Raw genomic sequence first — 22,630 nt, 5'->3', positions numbered from 1 at the left:
TTACTTTTCTATTTATATTTATACATGTATATAAATATGTATATTTTTACAAATATATAGATAGATCCTCCTCTCTCTCTCTCTCCCCCTCCCTCCCTCCTGGCTCTGATTTCCTTTTTTATTTTTATTTTTATTATTTTTATTTTTTTATTTTTTGTGTTATGGTTGTGGTTTCAGATTCTGTATTGTACTTGAAGATATGCTTCGCTTCTTTTTTTCTTATTTCTATCAAGAATCATGCTTATTTCTATCAAAGACCAAAGTTCTATGACTTCTTTCTCGTCCCTCGATCTCTGTGTATTTCTGGTGGTAACTGACGAGATATACGTATCATCTGTTCGCAGTGAGTGTACTCTGAAAATGGTGAGACAGAAGATTCAGATCAAGAAGATTGATAACTTGACTGCACGCCAAGTGACCTTTTCAAAGAGAAGAAGAGGGGTTTTTAAGAAGGCTCAAGAACTCTCTACTCTTTGTGATGCTGAGATTGCCCTAATTGTTTTTTCTGCCACTGGAAAACTCTTCCATTATTCTAGCTCAAGGTATTCTAATTTCTTCTCTTGATCTTCTCTCTCTTGAACACACACACAACATGCCACTGGGGACGAAGCTTTGATGCTTTTGGCGACTGAGCTTTCAATAACATAGCTAGATTTGTATTGAAAAATAAAGATTTTAATAGGCTAAAACAACAGTATAAATGATTAGAGAGACTTCAGAGAAGGTACGAATTAAATGGGCAGTAATGGAAATTGTTAGGTAGAAAATTGTAGCTCCAATATGGATGCAAATAATCTGGAAGTGTGATACAAAGGATTGAACAAAACTAGGGGCGAATGGTACACTGATATATCATATATATCACATGTTTTTCTCCTGTTTGCGTTTGTAAAGTAGCTTTTGGTTAACGTGGTGGGGGCAGGGGATGATGTAGAGTTGAAACAACGATGATCACACAGGAAAATGTGAACTCAAGGATGGCCCAAAACTGAAAGTATTGTATTATCTCGTGTTGTTTTCAGCAAATCTTTTGATCTTCAATAGTAGGTGAATGCTATTGAATATGTTCATTTTGAGAGTCAACGTGGGACTGCGGGTAGTACAAGTCATGAGTGCAATAGCGCCCTCAGTGAGAGATGGCTTGGTTTTTGTGTTTTGTGTCCAAGGTTTGTACCTTAAACATGTGAGAAATTAGTTGTTTTCCTATCCGATACTGTCTTATCTAGAAACTACACCGTTCGATATAAGAAAAGTTTAAAAATAATGTGGTATAAAATGGTATCATGTCGTGCAAATGTCTTAAGTTGAAGTATTTAACCGTCCATAACTATGAAATTAGTGCATGCCTCGTAGCTTCGACTAGAAAATACTGATTCTGGCTTGCACCAGATTGGATTGGTTAAAAAATCCATTGGTTTACTATTCAATCAGATATCATCTTTAACAGTTACGCCGATTGCTTCTATTGCTTAAACAAGACATGCCTCGTAGCTTCGACTAGAAAATACTGATTCTGGCTTGCACCAGATTGGATTGGTTAAAAAATCCATTGGTTTACTATTCAATCAGATATCATCTTTAACAGTTACGCCGATTGCTTCTATTGCTTAAACAAGACATGCCTCGTAGCTTCGACTAGAAAATACTGATTCTGGCTTGCACCAGATTGGATTGGTTAAAAAATCCATTGGTTTACTAGTCAATCAGATATCATCTTTAACAGTTACGCCCATTGCTTCTATTGCTTAAACAAGAAATAGACCTATTGGAATTTCAAAAGTTTGCGTCTCACATTTACGTATGGAATGAAAAATCTTTATATAAGAATCTGCAAGTGGTAATCAACATCTATGAAAACACTTAATTAATTTATGTTATCTAATAGCTTAAATGGTTTAGTATTATATATTCTGACATTCCAAAGTCGTATTAAGTTCTTCATACTCGTACAAGTATAAAAAAGGTCGCTATAGTTCTTGTTGGTACCTGCAAGGAAAACTGAAAACTTATATATAGCCGGTTAATTTTAATTCTACTGCTTCCATTTTGATTACTATTTCTTTTTAATATTTCTAATAAAATGTTGGGGATGGATAGATGATGAGGGTGGTAAATAGGTGCTGACCTAGTTGAGACATCTAGGTGTACATATTGATTCCAATTCTTAACGATCTTACGCAAAAAAAAATAAAAAATGAAACTGCATGCATTTTCAATGAACCTTCTAGAATTTAATATGGTTGAATGGATGTACCGAAGTGGAAAAAATAAAGTCATACTGTTGAGTTTCGTATTCATTACAAAACATGCAATAAGTCATACAATTGAGTTGTTTATTTGATACCAAACACGCCATTCTATTTATAAGATTTATTATATTTTTATTTTGTCTTCCCCTAGTTTAATTGATTGAAAACATTGTTCCCCCATGTTATATTCTGCAGCATGATGGAACTAATTGAAAGGCATAGAAGGCAATCAGAGAACTCGAGCAAATTAGGGAAACCATCTCTCCAACTTCAAGTGAGACCACACCATTTATAGACAATTCGACTTCAAATTTGTCATTTGTGTTTATACTTTATATACTGAAATTATAACAAGAAAATAAAGATGAATAACACTTCAGCATCGATTAATGCAGTCAATTTTAAACATTACCATATGAGCTTAAATAATGCAAACAAGATTATTTCCAGATCACTGAATGTAGATTTATTTTTTATTGTATTTGTTAATTGATAGTACAGAATATAGAGAGAAAAGTGAAAGGGAGGCTAGGTTATTTCATTGATAATTGAATGAACAAAAATACAAGAAAAAGGAAATGTTAAATAGTCTTGAAAGCGGATAAATAAAATGATTAATCTACCCTTAATATAAAACTAATATATTTAACATTTCCCCTCAAACTCGTGATGCTGCCGCAAGAAGCATTGAGAGTTTGCCAAACAGGAAAATGTAATCATGAAGCAAAATGTGACTGTAAACAAGTTAGCAATCTGCATAGTAGAAGAAACAAAAGGTAATGTTATAGTGCCAAGTTGAAGTGACGTGACAATCAATTTCAATATGCTTAGTCCTCTCATGAAGTACTGAATTGCGCACAATTTGAATAGCACTCTTATTGTTTGAATACAATGGAGTAGGACGACAGAGAAATGTATCAATATCTGCAAGCAACCAACGTAACCAAACTATTTCAAAAGTAGTAGAAGCCATGGTACAATACTCTGCTTCCGCGGAAGATTCAAAAGTAGTATTTTGTTTCTTGCTCTTCCAAGAAATAAGAGAATCACAAAGAAAGATACAGAAGCTAGTAGTAGGTCGACGATCTGTAGGGTCACTAGCCCAATCAGCATTAGAATATGCTTTTAATTCTAATGAAGAAGTAGACGAAAGTAAAAGATTCAGAAACTGAGTGTCTCAAAGATATCTTAAGAATAGCAGCCCAATGAACTGTGGTGGGTGAGGTAACAAACTGACTAACTATATGGACAGCTTGTGCAATACCTAGATGAGTGATGGTGAGATAAACCAAGATATCAACAATAGTACGATATAAACTAGGATCCGATAATGGAGAACCATCAGAAGAAGAATATCGAGCATTAAGCTCAAGAGGTGAATCAACGGTCTTATTATTAGTAAGACGAGCACGCTTGAGTATATAAGCTATGTACATAGACTAAGAAAGAAGATAATCTTTCGGAGAGGATGCAACTTCAATACCCGAAAAATAGCGGAGTGGACCTAAGTCTTTCATTGCAAAACAACAAGCTAACTCTGACTTTAGTGCTGCAATCCCATTAGTATCATCGTCAGTAATGATCATGTCATCAGCATATATGGAGAGGAAAATGCGACCAGTGGATGTACATTTGTGGAATAAAGTTGAATCATGATGGCTAGGACGAAAACCAAGTAACGTAATCACAGTAGAAAACTTCTTAAACCAAGCTCGTGGTGCCTTTTTGAGACCGTAGAGAGCTTTTCGAAGTTAGCAAATTTCACCAGGTTGATGAGAAATACCCGAAGGGGGAACCATGACTTCTTCTTGTAGATGTCCATTCAAGAAGGCATTTTTAACATCCATCTGAGACATACTCTATCGACAGACAGAAACAATTGCAATAAAGGTTCAAATAATAGTTATTTTTGCAACACGTGCAAAAGTCTCCTTGTAATCCATACCATACTCCTGTGAATATCCTTTGACAACTAATCGAACTTTATATCTTTCAACAGATCCATCTGACTTAGTTTTGATTTTATATACCCATCGAGAACCAATTGCTTGTTTTCCTAGTGGTATAGATACCAAATCCCATGTATGTGTCTGACGCAGAGCAGTATGTTTCTCAACCACAGCCTCCTACCAAAGTGGATCACAAATTGCCTCTCTATAGGATAAAGGCTCAAAAAAATGATGAATAGAAACTAAAAATGAAATGAAAGAACTAGAGTAAAAAGTGTAAACAAAATCTGGTAATTGAGTAGACTTAGGAATACGCATAAGGTAACAAGGAGGAGGAGCTCCAGTCTCAGGAGGTGATTGGGCAGTTGTAAGGGGAGAGTGAGCAACTGATGTATTAGGAGTCGCAATACCAATATCTATAGAACTGTCAATGGGGGGAGCCCTGTAGGAGTCAAGATTTGAAGTGGGAATAGATGTGTGTGAAATAAGGGGTCGAACAATCTCAGTATCAACAACTAATGGATCAATATGAATAAGATTAGACTTAGTCATGTTATGAGAACTAGCAGGGATAATATATGTTCAATGAAAATAACATGAAGAGAGACATATAATTTCTGACTAACTGGATCAAAATAACGATATCCCTTTGCCTTGCGCCATAACCTAGAAAGACATAAATAGCAGATCTAGATGATAATTTACTACGCTCGAAATAAGGTTGAAGGACAAAACAGGTAGAACCAAAGACATGTAGGGAAGAACAATCAGGGGCATATCCACACAACTTCTCAAAAGGTGATAAATCTGAATTGCGTGAGGTTGAGATCCTATTAATCCAATGAGCAGCAGTAAGAATTTCCTCTCCTCAAAATTCACTAGGAGTAGAAGCAGAGGGTAAAAGGGAACGGGCAGTTTCGACAAGATGTCTATGTTTTATTTCGGTAACTCCATTTGTTCTAGAACAAGATCAAATGGGGCAAAAAAAATAGAGATGATTCTATTAAAACGCAATGCGAAAAAATTTAGCCAATTTGCATTCACTATAATTAGAAATGTCATCTTTTTTAAAATTGCCTAATGCTCCTCTAGAAACTAAGAATTTTAAATGAGATGTTGAAACATGACCAAGACAAGAATGCCATAAATAAAAGATAGAAGACAAAAGGACCCAAACAAAAAGATGATAAATCAATACTAGAAGTTGCAATTCCAGGTACTTTAAGCATATCCAAAACATAGAGTCCAGATTGTGGGTCCTGCATATAATAAGTAAAAGAAAAAAAAAGACTAAATATCCAAATTCACATAATTGACTAACAGATACAAGATTTAAGGCAAGACTAGGAATATAGTAAACATCATTGAGAGACAAACTATGTGTATCAACTGACACAAGAGACTTGGACAATAACGAAACAAATGATGATAAATTAGGTGACATATGATGAGAAGCACCGGAATCTAAGACCCACAAAGAGGATGATATACCTGAAGAAGTAGAAGTTGACAAACCTATAGAAGAGGCAGACATTGCATGTGGCGATGTAGCATTTAATTGTGTTGCTAGAAACTTCTGAAATTGCTCAAACATGAGTGGATCTACCGATGGTGCAGCCACTGTAGTATTAGGTTGAGGTGGCTGGTTTCCAAATTTACATGTGGAAGAACTTGTCGTTGTTACTGTCATTGGGACCGCTGCTATTGTTGTCATTGTTGAGGTTGCTACCGTGCAGTTTTATTCAATAATAGAAGACATTGTCCCTTCTAGTGACCATTCTGCTTACAAAAATGACATTCATTATGAGCAACATTCGAATAAGACCTACTTTGAGTACTGGTATGTGATCTCTGAGGTGCTGCAAATACAAATGGAGTAGTAGATGGTGAAGGTACCCCCTTATCTGCAAGAGGTTAGAGGTTTATCTCCTTAGTCAACAATTCACTAACCACAGAATCAACAGAAGGGAGAGGATTGTGATGCAAGATTGTCCCTCGGAGTCCTTCAAAATCATCATGTGAAGCCATCAAGAATTGTACTAGTCTTTACTCTTCCCTTCGAGCGATATAGGGAGGAAATACCTATAACTCTGAAAATTTCGTGAGTGCCAACTGATCCCATAAATTTGTCATAGCAGAGTAAAACTCTTGAATACTCATACTTTTCGATTGAAGAGCATGAATACCTGTCTCTAACTGATATTGTTTTGCGAAATTAGACTGTGTGTACAGTCTTGCCAGATGTTCCCAAACTTCTTTAGTAGTATCATATTTGGCCAATTGTGTGCCTATCGACTAAACAACAGAATTATTTATTGTAGTAATACTCTTCGAATTATCAGATTCTCAGTTATCTACCAATTCCATATAATTGACAACCCTATCATTTGTTGGTTTAACAGAAGAGCCGAAACATAATCTCACATCTTTTTCCCCTTCAAAATTTTCTTGATCACATAACTCCAGTAGGAATAATTTTTTACCATTTAATTGCACACTAATACACCGAAGAGAATCATCTCGACTTCTAGCCATTATGAAATAAATAAATAACTACCAAATCAAAAACTAACGCGAATCAACGGTTGCCTCATGGTCTCCAAAAGTGCGCGCACAAAAAAAAAAAAAAAAAAAAAAAAAAAACCAAGCTACTTATTGATTTATTCTCCAACTTCAACGATCTTCCAAAAAGCGCATTGTCATCAAATCATACAAATACACTTCTGTCCAGAACTTTCACCATTGCAAGAATTAATTAACATTACCCAATAGCAAGACAACCAATCAAAATTCAATTTAAACAAATTCCAAAATTGACCCAAGTGAGTCAAACCTCGTATAATGCAAATACACACGAGTATGCATGCATGTATTCCTTACAAAGAAAGAAAAAAAGGCGGTAGACAATTAATTAATCGGCAATGAGGCGATAGTAGCCCTTATCTCATTCGGAAGATCAATAACTTTTTGTGTCATGGTGGCTCTGACACCATGATAATTGATATTACAGAATATAGAGAGAAAAGTGAAAGGGAGATGAGGGTTTTTTCATTGATAATTGAATGAATAAAAATACAAGAAAAAGGAAATCTTAAATAGTCTTACAAGCAGATAAAAAAAATGACGAATCTATCCTTAATATAAAACTAATATATTTAATTGAATGAATAAAAATACAAGAAAAGGGAAATCTTAAATAGTCTTACAAGCAGATAAATAAAATGACTAATCTACCCTTAATATGATGCAAATAGTCCTGTTTAATTTAAGATCTATTTTTTATTTTTACTTTAATTTATTAATCTGTTTAGTAGGATTTTTATTAGGATTAGGAGTTTAATCAAAGCAAGTAAGTTTTCTAGAACTTGTTTTGCTTAAAAGTCTACTTAGGAGTAATTTGGTGTTATAATTGTTTTGTAGGATGTTTTGTTTGAATGTGAATAGAAAGTTTTAGATTTTTCTTCAATTATTCACCTAAATGATTTATTCGTGCATGCATTTTCCTTTTTACGTATTTGTTATCGTCTATGCTTCCACCGGCATCAACTGGTATTGTAGCCTAGTCTATACTTCTAACAATGTATCGATGAGGACAGGTTAGTCGTCATTGTGCCATGATTGATAATGGAAACCATAGGCACGATCTAATACAATTCTTCTAACATCTTGAAGTCGTAGCACAAAAGGTGGCCACATTAGTTATACCTGCACAACAGATGGTGGGTGACCTTTATGGCGATGGGCAAGAAGCATGCGGGTCACAACGTGCCTGTTATGACTGTGCAAGGCTGGTGCAATGATGGGTTTAGTCATGAGCTTGATTGTGGATAGGCTTGCAATTGGAAAATTCAAAGATGGATACCGTTCTGGCAATTGAGAAGCCAGCGTTGGTTATGGGATTGGCGAGCAACCCCCACGGGGACAAAAATTCATATTGTTGTACAGATGTTAAGATCGAGTCTCACACAAATTGATCAATCTTTGAAGAAGAACTGATGTCGAGATTCTCTAAAAGAAGTTTGAGAAGGAGAAACTTAATATGGATCTACGAACTGATTTTGAAAATCATTTCTTAACGTCAAGGAATGACTATCATGAAATTATGGCAGTTGGCTAAAATGGAGTGATGATGCAAATGAAATATTTTGCACACTTAAACGATCCGTTTTGAACAAGTCATAGGATCAAATACGCTTCTTGAAACATTTGGAAATTCCAAAATTTTGCAGTGCAATTTTTTGGATGAATTCTTAGGGATAAAATATGATATAAATGAAAAAATTCTATTAGTTGCTCAAGTTTTTCAAGATTATTAGAATCTAAGATATCTAGGATAACATCTGTCATTTACGTATCAATTAAATCATTGTCCCTGTAAAGTGTTAGATGAGCGGCAAAAGATTCGAGGATGAATCTTTTCCAATCCAAGGTGAATGGTACAAGTGGATCCCGTTTAATATCATATTATATTTTTAAATTTATTTTACTGTTAATTAATTAGTCTTTTATCATTTTATGTCTAATAGGAACTATATTTTTATTAGGAATAATCAAAATATATAAATTTTCTATAGATTGTTTAGCTTCGAAAGTCTAGTTAAGAGTTTTGTATAACTTCTGTAGTAAGATGATTGATTTTGAATATTGAATTAAAACTAGAATTCTCATTTCTGTTATCCACCTAAATAGTCAATTCAAAAAATTTATTTTTGCAATTTCGATTTTTGTTATCACTTTATACTTCTGCTTGCATCTAATTTTCATAAATAATCCCATTCCATTTTTGAGAAATGTTATCAATTTTAGCAGTGTCTTTTGTTGTACAAGGTAAAATGAAAATTATATGTTAAATAGCTAGGGTAATTAAGAACTTGTTAGCAACCAGTTTCCGATTGTTTCAAAAAATAAATCCATTAGCTTGAAGAAATTTATCGAGTTTTGTGTATGCCCTTGAGACTTGCTCTGAACTATAAAAGGCTTTCTTCAACTTCAAAACCTTGTCTTTGTGCCCTTTCAAAACATACCCATGATGTTGTAATATGTATACGTTGTATTGTAGAAATTCATTCAAAAATGTCAATTGAATATCAATTTTATGCTGCCATGAAAATGGTAAGTCTTATTATTTCGAAAGGAGTTACTGGTGCAAATATTTTATCATAATTGACATCATGTTCCAGATTGTAGCTTTTAGCTACCAACATTTGCCTTGTAGAATTCGATTTCACCATTTAGATTCATTTTTCCTAAAAAAATCCATGACTTCAATTGACTTATGGCCAGTAGGTTGTGTGGCTAACTCCCAAGTATCATTCTTCTTAATAGCTTCGATCTCTTCGTTCATGACTTTCTCCATTAATTATTTCGAATAGCATCATCGAAACCAATAATCGCATGATGGGAAAATAGATAAAGTAAAGTTAATTCCTTAGGAGGTTGAGATAACTCTTTAGTACCATCAAAATCTCTCGAAAACTTCTACAATGATGTGGCATTTTACTTAAGGATGATGAAGATGAAGATATCTCTCGGAGATAGAGCTGATGTTGTTAATTAAGGCAGAATCACATCACCTTGATCTCAACTCCTTTTTCTTTATCCAAAGTCGCGTATCTGACTTAATGGCAAAGAGAAAATCGTTTCTTAATTGGTTTAACTGAGATCATTGACGGTATGTCCCAATTTATGTCCACACTGATTTGGCTTTGCTATGGTATAGGAAGTCTCTGCTTGATTGAGAGCCTTTAGAATGCCATTCATTATGGATGAGTAAAAAAGGAAAAGAAGAAAAAGAAAGAGAGTTCTAATACCGTTATGTGGGAATTCGGGTTCAAAGAAGAATAAGTTGTTTCAGGCATGAGAGAAAGTGAGGTGGACAACCATTGATAAGAATCGACAAATTCGTTGTGGCAAAGAAGGAGCCAATTGTAAAAGTGCTTTTTACCTTTGATTCAGTGGTAAGCCTTTCGAGTTGAAGAAATTATAATTTTCTTGCGCAGTGTCAACGTCGAACTCAACATCTCAACTTTTGATCACCCTCTTATTTATTGTGTTGTAGAGCTTGTACTCTTTTGATCTTGAATCATAGCCTATTAAGATATATTTCTCTATTGGCATCTAGTTTGGTCCTTTATTTCGAAACAAGAGGTGAAGCAGTGCTCTGAGAAACTCAAAGATGTAATATACTTTGCTTGAATTCACTCCATGCTTCTTGATGAGTCATTTTGCACACTTTGGTGGGACAACTATTCAACAAATACACAGCACGCTACCTAATTCCAGTCAAGATCTTTTTTGGCATCTTCTTAGTTTTCGTATACTTCGAGTCATTTTCACAATATAGAAGACGTGAATGTCAAAAAATGATAAAATGTCATGATCTTAACAAAAATTCTTGAATATGTTGCTAATATATATATTCACCACCACGATATGACCATAAGTTTTTGATCTTGTGATCACTTTGATTATTCACCATCGCCTTGAAATTCTTGTAAGCTTCAATTGCATCAGACTTTTCCCTAAGAAAATAACATAATATTTTTCGAGAGAAGTCATGAATGAATAACATGAAGTACTTGCTTTTATCAAATCATACAGGCTAGAGTGATCTATAGAGATCCATATGCACTAATTTAGTAGTCTCGATGCTCAAAAACTTGCTTCTTTTGGGAAAGTTTTCTGATTTCTTCTCATAGACTCTTCGCAAAGTTGATTTGGATGATAAATATGTTATGGCCCTTCACCATATTTCACTTTGTAAAGATGTTTAGACTATCAAAACTTAAATCCAAGTTTCATATGTCATAGACATGTTGAATCTTTAACCTATGCCTGCAAACACTACTTCTCGACTTCGAATATTCACAAGATTATCTGGTTCTCTATGCTTGGAAATCTATCAATAAAAATTTGCTCATACTCAAAATATTTGTCTTCGTGAAAGGAATATAGTAAACACTGAATATGTATTGTTCTTCATTCTTCATTTGGATGAGAATTTTACCTTTACCCTTGACTTGCACCTTTGAATCATTTCCAAATGTAGCATGGTCATTTAATTCTTCAAGTTCCATGAAGATGGATTGGTCTCCACGCATATGATTACTTGCTTACGTGTATAAGTACCAAGAATTATTGTCTCCTTGTACCTCGTATTTTCAAGAGTAAAATTCATTTTCCTATCTTTATTTTCATTGTAGCTGGATTGCTCTACCACATTGATACTCCTGCACTAACATACAAAATGACTAAGCTTGTGAAAATTATATCATTCAATTTGAGATTTATCATATCTTCAACCATTATTTTTTTCTTTTTTAAGATTGTCTTCCTGGTCCTTTTGAATTATATGATATTGACAATTCCCTTCATTATTGGATGAATTTAGAGAATTTCCATCTGCACTTCGATGACCTCTTCCATGTTTTCTACCTCTCTGGTTCATATTATTCTTCTTACACATTGATAATCACCAATTGTCATGAAGAGTAATTTGAAATTGATTCAGATTCTTTGATGGATAGAGCTTCATGTTATCCTTTCAAAGATTGAAACGAACTTTTTTAATTTTGTTTGCACATTTGTATGTCTTTTGAAAAATCCCGCATGCTTGCTTTGAATGGTAGCATTTTACACCTTATGAAAAATTGTATTATCAAGATCTTGATGGATCGTGCTACGAGCCTTTTGATTGTTCATCTTAGTTACATGTTGCAAATCTGTTTGTCTTTAAGACATGTCTTCTTCATTTTAAGTTTCAAATTATCATCAGTGAGTTGAGGATTGGAAAGATAATTATTGTTTGTCATCTCTTATTTCCACAATCTAATACATCGCTCTAATGCCACTTTTGTTGGAAACATGGAGATGGAATAACTTTTAAAAGATGAAAAAATAATATTCTCTTTATTTCTTAACTCTCCAAAATGACTTATGGAGCAACTTTTAGAAGACGACAATATTCAAGTGAATACTCAACTTTATATGTTAACACTCCAAAATAACTTATTTTCAATAAGTACATTCACTGATATTTTATAGGTTTCACAAAACATGAATTTAATCTTAATACATGTACTAGTTATTATAGGCAAACAAATCATGAAAATAATTCATATATTTTCCAAGTACATGAATAATCCCAAAAGACATGACTGAACTTAACTAAATAAATGATGAACTTGACTATATAAATGAAGATTATATTTCAACAATATAATGTCAAAAACACGAAAATGCTACGTTATATGTGATATTTGAATAACTCTATTTGCATTTTCTTCTCAGGAAAATGATAACTATGGCTTGCTCAGCAAGATGCTAGAGGAGAAGACTCGTGAATTAAGGTAAAATATGGCTGTGAATTAAAGGTTTTCTGTTACGCATATTCAAGTGCATTGCACAGTTGAGAAATAATTGTAATTATGATAGGCAACTCAAGGGAGAAGAGCTCCAAGGACTTGACATGGATGAGTTGATCAAACTAGAGAAAAGAGTACATGGAGTGCTAAATCATGTCGTGGAAACAAAGGTTTACATACAATTCCGTGTTTTCCAGTGTTTCCTGTTTAGATTTTTTGTGCTAACATCTCTGTCTTTCCGTGGAAGAATGACAAGTTTTTTAAAGAGATAAATATGCTCATGAAAAAGGCAAGACCTCAAACTTAATCCTTTAATGAAAAATATAATCATGCTGCTCCTTGTTAAGAGATAAATACCGTAAAATGATAAAATCAACAACTAAATGCTTGGGCTAATTAGTTAACTTTCCTGATATGCAGGAATCTAAATTAATGGAAGAAAATGCTAAGTTGAAACAGCAAGCAGAAGTGAGAGTTGATCCTTTATTTTCCAAAATTATATATCATTTCTCATACTGCATTCATGCATTGGAATTCAGTAGTAAATTTCGCATTCTCAAGTCATAAAGTGAGCTGTTTATGCAGAAATCTGAAGGTACTGGAAATGCTATTGAGCAAAGCAATTCATCCGAGTGTATCACCAATTCTCATGGCTCTGATACTTCCCTCCGGCTGGGGTACTTGATTTTCATTAAATTCATGTGACCTAATTCAAATTTACACAAAAAAGTATTGTCTTAGTAGGCTGTAGTCTCAGATCTTTTTGACCGTATGCTTATGTTAATTTTGGCAGCTTACCTTTCTCCAACTGAAGATGATGCCAGGAGACCACAGCCCAGAAGGATAATTGTCTATTTTTCATAATTGGATATAATTATAAATTGTTGTGTAAGTGAGTTGAGTGTTAGGGGCCAATGTTGTGGATTTACGTGGCTTCAGAACATTTAAATCTTGTTTTGAATTTGCTTGTGCTATATATTTATGATGAAATCATACTATCCAAGGAAATTATACGAGGTACATAAAAGTGAAATTTTGATTTCTTAACACATGAAATCGAAGACAATGTTGTTCTGATTTTTGAACAGGGATGAACTGAAATTTGACTATGGTCAGTTGGGCGATTTAAAAAAAAATATGTTAAATTGACATTTTATATTGTCAATTGGAAATGTTATTTTGATAAAAAAAAAAAAAAAAAAGTCATTTCTGATTAATTGACATTTATAGCATTTTTGGATTTATTTTTCATCGATATCATGGTTTAGACGCAATTGCTAATACATCCAGATTCCTTAGCCTTGTCCAATTACTAAAGAACTTTGCTTGTGTTTGTCTATCAATATTTCAGAGCTTTTTTTTTCTTATATTCATTTTCAATATTTTGTACGTAAATTAAATTTTTTTCGCATTTTTAAACATACATCCTTAAAAAACTCACTTTTTGAAACTCTTTCTTCTATTTTAATGGTAGACAAACAGGGATTTAGTACATACATATTTAGGTTTTATTTATTTTGATTATTCTCGGAGCGGATTTTATATTATTTTATTTAAGATAAAAGTGGGTACAAATAGTACAATTCAGTTGAATTTAATATTAGTTGACAACTGTTAAAATAATTACAAGCTTAAATTAATTATAGTATAATTAGTAATGTACAAATAAAATAAATTAATTAGTGTAAAGTATCATTGGAAGAACCGTATCCAGTGGTGTGCCAAGTTTTACGGTTCGACAAAACCAACGTCCAGTAAAGATAATTTCTTTAACGATCGAGCTGCACTTACAGGGAAGATTTTTATAGATGTTTTACAGATCATTCACAATGGGTGGAGTCGATGTTATTTTTGACCATTTTTTAATGCATCGGGTTCCACGTGGACCCGATTTCAATGACATGTAGAAGGTCTGTAACATCATCATCATCTGTACATCTAGTTTAATCATTTCTCTAAACCTACGCCTCTCTCCCCCTCTCCATGCGTTGGCAATTTGCAAACCAACTTTATTGATACTTTCACTGCCACTTCGCTTGGTTTCTCATTTCAGATGCTCTCTACTTTCTCTCTCTAGGGTTTCACTTCTGCACGTGGAGGTTTTCGTCTCTTCCCTGAACTAGTAAATGTGACACCGTCGAAGATTTCTATTTATGCAAAAAAAAAAAAAAAAAAGGGGGGAAAAAAAAAAAAAAAAAAAAAAAATTTAAAAAAAAAAAAAAAAAAAAAAAAAAATAAAAAAAAAAAATTTTTTTTTTTAAAAAAAAAAAAAAAAAAAAAGGGGGGAAAAAAAGAAAAAAAAAAGAATGATTTTTCTAACTGTGATTTCCCTTTTTTTGGGTTTTTGGTTTCAGATTCTGTGAAAATATGCTTCGTTTCTTTTTTGCTTATTTTTAACAAAGTACAATGTTCTTTCTCGTCTCCCAATCTCAATATATTTCTTATTGTACCAATGACATACACATATATTTGATCCCCATCTTTAGCAAATAATCTATTTTGGAATGGCGAATTGATGGATAATGTATGAATAAAAATAAGGAAAAGTTTTTGCGTATAAAAATAATATTTTATTTAAGAATGTGTTGTCCAAAAGAAGAGAGAAAACTAATTTTGAAAATAATAGAATCAAACAAGCCCTAATATTTTTCCTCAATGATTGTACTGTGAAGATGTTGAGACAGAAGATTCAGATCAAGAAGATTGATAACTTGATGGCACGCCAAGTCACTTTTCAAAGAGAATAAGAGGGGTTTAAAAAAGGCTCAAGAACTCTTTCTGATGCTGAGGCTGCCCTAATTGTTTTTTAGCAACTGGTAGACTCATCCATTATTGTAGCTCAAGGTTCTCTAATTTCCTCTCTTCTCTCTCTTGAACACGCACACACAATATGCTACTGGGTCGAAGCTTTGATGCTTTTGGCTACTGTGTTTCAATCGCTTAGCTAGTTTTGTATGAAAACTAAAGATTTTAATGGGCTAAAACCACAGAAAACTTCTTTTGAGAAGGTACGAATTAATTAGGCAGTAATGGAAATTATACGGTAGAGAATTGTAGCTCGGATATGGATGCAAATAATCTACAAGTGTTATACAAAGAATCGAACAAAACTAGGGGCGAAGGATACATTGATATATATCAAATGTTTTTCTCCAGTGTGCTTTTGTAAACTAGCTTCTGATGAAGGGGAGGGGGCAGGGCAGAATGTATAGTTGAACAACAATAATCATATAGAAAAATGTGAACACAGGGATGGAACAAAATAAAAAGTATTCTCGTAGCTCAGTGGTGTTTTCAACAAATCTTTTGATCATTAATAGTGGGTGAATGCTATTGAATAGGTTCATTTCGAGAGTCAATGTGGGACTCTGGGCAGTATAAGTTATGAATGCAATAGCGCCCTCTATGAGAGATGGCTTGGTTTTTCCTTTTTTTTTTTTTTGTTTTTTTTTGTTTTTTTTTTTGTTTTGTTTTTGTTTTGGTCTAAGGTTCATGCTTTGTACCTTAAACACGTGGGATATTAGGTTTTTCCCTATCCAATATTGTCTTATCGAGAACATACTCCTTTCGACATATCTTTAAGCTTTAAAATAATGTGGTTTAAAATGGTACCATATCATGCCAATATCTTAAGTCGAAGTCTTTAGCCGCCCATAATTATGAAATTTGTGCATGCCTCGCACCTTCGACATGAAAGTACTGATTTCAGCTTTCACTAGAAAATCCATTGGTTTACTCAATCAGATATTATCTCTCAGCTATATTGGTTTTTTCTATTGCTTATACAAGACGTAGACCTATTGAAGTTTCAAACATTAGCATGCTAACGTCTATATGTGGAATGGAAAATCTTTCTGCAAGTAGTTATCAAAATCTACGAGAACACTTAATTAATTTATGTTATCTAATAGCTTAAATGCTTAAACAATATATATATTCCATTGTTCCATAGTGATACTAGGAAAATATTTCACACTCGTAAACACACAAGGTCCCTAATAATTCTTAGCTGGCACTTGAAAGGAAAAAACTGAAACTAATATATAGTTCTACTTGCTTCAATTTTGATGTACTCTTTTGTTTTGATATTACTAATAAAATGTTGGGGATCGGTAGACGATGAGGGTGGTAAAGAGGTGTCGACCTAGTCGGAACATCCTGGTGTACAACAAATTCCTATAATTTCAGCAGTCTTATGCAAACACATAACTACAGCTCCGTGCATTTTAAATTAACCTTCTAGAGTATAGTATGGTTGAATATATTTACTGAAGAAAAAAGAATCGTCATACTGTTGAATTTCGTATTGATTACAAAACATGCATTAAGTCGTAACTTTGAGTTGTGTATTTGGTAGCAAACTCGCATTCTATTTATAGAAGTATTAGATTTTGATTTCATCTGCCATGTATTATTCTGCAGCATAATGCAACTAATTGAAAGGCATAGAAGGCAATCAGAGAACTCCAACAAATTAGGGCAACCGTCCCTCCAACTTAAGGTGAGATATACCATTTATAAACAATTCAACTTTAAATTGTTGTTCGTGTTTATGCTTCATATACTGTAATTATAACCAGAAAATAAAGATAAATAAGACTTCAGAATCAAATTAATGCATTCAATTTTAAACATTGCCATATGAGTTTAAATATTGAACACAGATTGTTTCCAGCGCATTAAATGTAGATTTATGTTTCCTCCATGTGGTCAATTAAATCTATAATGCAAATAGTCCGTTTAATTTAAGATTATATTGTTCAATTTTATTATTATAATTAATTAGTCTTTTATCATTTTATTAGGATTAGGAGTTTAATCAAAATAAGTAATTTTTCTTGAGTTTCTTTTGCTTAAAAGTCTAGTAAGGAGTTTTGCATAAATTTGGTGTTATAATTGTATTGTAGGATGATTGATTTTTAACATGAATAGGAAGTTTGAGATTTTCCTTCAATTTCCACCTAAATGATTAATTCGTACGCGAATTTTCATTTTTAATCCCATATTTGCTATCGTTTAAGCTTTTGCATGTGTTAGTTGATATCATAGTTAGTCTATGCTTCTAATAATGGATCAAGGAGGACGAGCTAAACGTCTTGTTTTCATGGTTGATAATGGGAACTGTAGACATGAGTTTACACAAATTGTCAATATCTTGAGGTCGTGACACAAAAGGTGGCCAGATTGGTTATCTTTCCATAATAGATGGTGAGTAACCTTTATGACAATGATAGGCAAGAGGCACGAGGTGGTGGCCATGACGTGCATGTTATGGCTGCGGGAGACTGGTGCAATGATGGGTTTAGTCACGAGCCTGACTGTAGATATGTTGCAAATGGAAAACTCAAAGATTGAGAGTGTTCCAATAATTGAGGGGCTAACGTTGGTTATGAGATTGTCGAGCAACGCCCATGGGGACAATGATTCATATTGTTGTACGGATGTTAAGATGGAGTTGGACACAAATTTATAAATCTTTGAGGAAGAATTGATGTCAAGATTCTCGAGAAACTTGATATGGATCAACTTACTGATTTTGAGAATCAATTCTCAATGTCAAAAGATAACCATCATGAAATTATGGCAGTTGGAAAAACTGAAACAACAATGATGCAAATATAATAATTTTCACACTTAAATGGTCTGTTTCCTGTAGAATGCCACATGGTTGAACAAGTCATAGGATCAAATATACTTGGACCATTTGGAAATTCCAAAATTTCGTGACGGACCAACTCTGAATGTTTCAGTGAATTTGTTGGGAAACAGTGGGATAAATTTCATTAATTGCACAAATTTTTTCACGATCTCTAGAATCAAGATATATGGATAATATCTTTGACATTGACGTATCAGTTAAATCACCGTCCCTACTAATTAATTTCCTAATTCACTCTCAAACAAATAAATATCTTGTCCATTCTCAACTAGTTTCAGATTGCCTAATCATTCTTCTTAATTACTTACAATCATTTCTTTCATGTCTTTCTTTCATTTATCATCTAGAATGGCGTCATTGAAATCAATAACCGCATGATCGTCAAATAGACAAAACAAAGTTAATTTCCCTAGATGTTGATATAACTCCTCTGCATCATCATAAATCTCCCAAAGACTTCTAAAATGATGTGGTATTTTACATGAAAATGATGAAGATGAACGTATATCTTGACCATAATTTGTAGGTGGAATTGATGGTGTTAGTTGAGGCAGAATCACAACAACTTGTTCATCATCATTGAAAGGAAAAATTATCGTATAATCTTGCTGATTTTGCCAATTCCAACGTTGAACTCAACATCTCTACTAGTGATCACCTACTTATTCATTGGGTTGTATAGCTTATTACCTTTTGAATCTTGAACATAGCCAACTAAGATATATTTCTCTCTTGCATCTAGTTTTATCCTTTCTTTCAGAACACGAGATGAAGCAACTATCTCAGAAATCCAAAAATATGATACACCTGGCTGGAATTCATTCCATGCTTCTTTAGGAGTCATTTTGCACACTTCGATGGGACAGCGATTCAACAAAGATACGGCACATTGAGCAGCTTCAGCCTGGAACTTCTTTTGCATCTTCTTAGTTTTCAAAATATTTCAAGTCATTTTTATGAGTCTTACTCTTCCTCTTTGCTATTAAAGAATGTTAAATACCATGATCTTTGTATATACTCTTGAATGTGTTGCTAATATATTCACTACCACGATTTGAGTATGAGGTGTTGCCTCCAAACACTCCACTTGTTCACTTTGAATATTCAACAAGAAAATTCGTTTAGGATGGGAACGATTTAATTGACATCGAATTTTGAGTTATTGGTCATGAATTAGTTATATGAAAATATAAACGATATTACAAAAAGACTAAAAATGACATAAATTGTAACTTACACCTGTTCCTTGTGACTTTTCATACTTTGATTTTGTTGCATAATAATTTCATTATCAATCTTAAAAATGTATCTCTTTAAAAAATTGAATTTCTATATTAGGATGTATTGTCTTTTTGTCTTGGGAAGCCTCTTTTAAAAAATGAATAATGAATCTCTATGCTAGGATGTATTGCCTTTTTATCTTTCAAAAAACTTGAATACCTTCTTGTTACACAGAAGCTTTACATGTTCATAGATGCATCCTATTGAATTGGGAAGATAAAAATTTTATATCGCGAGTCCTTATTACACTTAGCTCTTGTTTGATACTCATTTTAACCTCATTTTTTGAATTTTGCTGACCATTGTACAGTAATTTCAGCATTCAATATTCCTACTTTTTGACATGTGATTGACAAAAGGTTGTATCTTTTCAATCTTTTATTTGCTCCTTTACCTATTTTACTCGTAACACTCAAACCCATTTTGCCAAGAAATATGACAAATGGGAGTACAAATAGAAAAGGGTACATAAATAATAAACCACTCATTCATATGCTACAACGTAAGCCCCACCCGATGTGATGGAAAAAAATTAATTCTGATTGAATTAACGGCGTCCAAATGGAGGCTTATTTTTAGCATACTAATTTAACAAATAGGAAATTGCAGGCAATGTTTAGCATACTATAGTTGTAGAAGTCCGTGGTTTCATTTAGAATGTCAATTTTGTTATGCCTTGAGAAACTGTGTTATCTATTTCATCTTTAGTGATGTAAGGCATTACTCTTAACATATGCTTCACACAATGGTAATTTGTTTGAGCACATCAATCTTAAAATTTTTAAAAACAATTCGAATGTTTGTTTGAAGTTTAATGAACTCAAATATAGCCCCGTTTGGAAGCTATACTTTTTGAACTCTTTTTTTCGATATTACCAATGAAATATTTACATAATAAAATATTTTGTACGTAAATCAAAACTTCTTTTATTTTTTTTATTTTTTATTTTTTATCATACATTCTCCTAAAATCATTATTCAAAACTCTTTTTCGAAAAGGATGATTGTCAAACATGGGCTTAATATTGAACCTTGAGGTTTAGAAAAAAAGTTTCATCGTTGAAAATTAAAATAGTTAAATTGTGATTGTTAGGAGTTGGTTTAAGAATATTAATATTGTAATTTCTTCATTTATGTTCGAATGTTGAAACGTCAACAATCTGTATTAATAAATCGATTGAGAATTGATTTGTGCCAAACTCCAATAGATTAACAATTATTGAGTTCCATTGTGCTTAAAAGTCTTCTAACTCGAGGCCTTCAAACTTTTTGTCATTTCAATAGGGAATGGTCCCAACCTTACTGGAAAAATAACGTGTTCCATAAATAGTGCCACCTTCATTACTAGGATGAATCATATTCAAATATCAAAATTCTTACTATTATTTAGTTATTACGAATTAATAATTTCACAAGCACGATTCATTTGTATCATTTTTTAAAAATTCACATGAAAAATCTAAATTAGCAGTTTCGACCCTTATTTCAAGAAAAAGTAGGCAGATAAATAGTATCTGTGGTTTCTCCTCATTAACAATAACAATTTTCTCCAACCCGTGAATTTAGATAATTATAAACTTGGATAATTTGTGTTGGATCGCCTCATTTAAAATTTAAGTGTTAGATACGGTACAATTTTTGTTTATTTGTTCTATTATGTGTGGCAATAATAATAACAAAATGACGGAATCAACAAAGAGAGAACAAGAGCAAAAATATATAGATTTAAGTGGTTCAATAATAGGCCTACATCCACCGGAGTCGAACAATTATGATCTTATTATATGAAAAATCAAGCTATATGTACAATGATAGCTGACAATTATCATCATATTCACCTATTTCAAAAAAATTTAAAAATAATTTATTAAATCAACTGTTCAAATTTTGTCAAATAAAAAATTGTCAACTATCCTACATATATAAAAGAGTGAATGAATGGCTGGACATGTGCCAAACATATACATCGTCTTGTACGGATTTCACTCTTTTATTTTAATTTTCTTTTACAAAAAATTTGTGAAATCACGATTTTTCAGCAAAGTAAAGCCATGCTTTTGACAGAGAAACACAATTTCTCCATTTTCTATACTACCGACCATGCCTTTTCAACAAATCTTCCATTCCAAACTAGAAGCAAAAACCTTGGGCATTGAATTTACCCCTCTTAAAGAAAGCATCAATGAAACCGTGGAAATCTTGAAGAAGAAGAATTGTTTTAAAATTTCTTTTTGCTTCATATTATAAATAATTTTGTGTTTGATTTAAATTTTTTTTAATTAAACTTTAAAAAGTTTGAAGAAGTTTTCTCCATTTATAGTTATGCCCATATCTATATTATTTTCTAATGTTCTAATTACGTTTTTACAATCTTACAATCAAGCTCCAATGACAATAAAATCAGGTCCTTGAAACAAGGTTGATACACGAACTTGCATTTAACATTTTAAGCTATAATTTAGGATTTTGCATGGTGCCTGTAAACATGAAAAATCATTTTTAATGCAATAGTGTAGATATTGCTATATTGTATATCATGGTGATATTTAATTATTATAATCATAGCATGGATTAAGGGCAAAGCTTGAGTAGGTTAAATCATATTTCAGGCTGAGCTATATAGAGAAATATATTCCGCATAAAAAATTTCCCAAAAACTTTTTTACTGGAAAATGACTGGTACAAATATATGCAAATTTTCAAATATTCATATGAAAAATAAACAATATACAGAGAAAATTAACAAAAAATAAGTCAATTTCAACGAATTGACCAATATCTTCCAAATTTATAAATGAATTTTTCTAAAATTTACATATATTTATTTTAAACATTAACTAATTAACGTGCAACGCACGTTCACTCACTATTAATTGTTCAAGTAGATTAATTCTTATATGAACATAATAGGGTTACAACATGCCCGCATTCGTGCGCAGACTCTTAACTCTGACTCATATAAGATATTTAAAAAAAAATTCAAAAACACTTCTGTATAGTATCTCGGAGTGTTGCCCCCCACCCTTGACCTATTAAATGTCCCAAGCTAACTAACCGTAAACTACAAGCACTTCGACCTGCTTTTCAGTATACTTATATTCCACTCTATATAAAGCGCATGTTAAAACA

The 22,630-nt window shown here is 32.7% G+C and overlaps 1 protein-coding gene and 1 long non-coding RNA gene across 3 annotated transcripts; both read left to right on the top strand.

Annotated features, from left to right (window-relative positions):
- Positions 1–137: 137 nt before the first annotated feature.
- Positions 138–13,569, top strand: LOC111410289 (MADS-box protein SVP-like). Of its 2 annotated transcripts, XM_023040558.1 has the most exons (8): positions 147–542; positions 2,445–2,523; positions 12,488–12,546; positions 12,632–12,731; positions 12,809–12,850; positions 12,982–13,029; positions 13,147–13,238; positions 13,355–13,569. In XM_023040558.1, the coding sequence occupies exons 1-8, from the start codon at positions 238–240 to the stop codon at positions 13,371–13,373; spliced, it is 744 nt and encodes a 247-aa protein (XP_022896326.1). In that variant the 5' UTR covers positions 147–237; the 3' UTR covers positions 13,374–13,569. The 2 variants fall into 2 exon arrangements, with proteins under 2 accessions (XP_022896327.1, XP_022896326.1); XM_023040559.1 differs by lacking the exons at positions 12,809–12,850; positions 12,982–13,029 and having other exon boundaries at positions 138–542.
- Positions 13,570–14,533: 964 nt separating this feature from the next.
- LOC111410293 lies at positions 14,534–19,301 on the top strand. Its single transcript, XR_002705647.1, has 4 exons — positions 14,534–14,660; positions 15,234–15,405; positions 16,984–17,062; positions 18,963–19,301. It is a non-coding gene; the product is annotated as an uncharacterized LOC111410293 (long non-coding RNA).
- The last annotated feature ends 3,329 nt before the right edge of the window (positions 19,302–22,630 follow it).

Source organism: Olea europaea, chromosome 15, assembly GCF_002742605.1.
Source record: "Olea europaea var. sylvestris chromosome 15, O_europaea_v1, whole genome shotgun sequence".
In the NCBI taxonomy this organism is placed as follows: Eukaryota; Viridiplantae; Streptophyta; class Magnoliopsida; order Lamiales; family Oleaceae; genus Olea; species Olea europaea.
Note: the sequence above shows the minus strand (reverse complement) of the source record. Positions and strands in the feature narration are given on the sequence as shown.

What these genes read in the sequence shown, in the direction of transcription:
- LOC111410289 (XM_023040558.1), top strand. Translation starts at nt 238, where the DNA reads ATGCTTATTTCTATCAAAGACCAAAGTTCTATGACTTCTTTCTCGTCC. An exon ending in TAAATATGCTCATGAAAAAG is followed by an intron (nt 12,851 to 12,981) that starts GCAAGACCTCAA and finishes CCTGATATGCAG; the next exon opens with GAATCTAAATTAATGGAAGA. An exon ending in AGTTGAAACAGCAAGCAGAA is followed by an intron (nt 13,030 to 13,146) that starts GTGAGAGTTGAT and finishes CTGTTTATGCAG; the next exon opens with AAATCTGAAGGTACTGGAAA.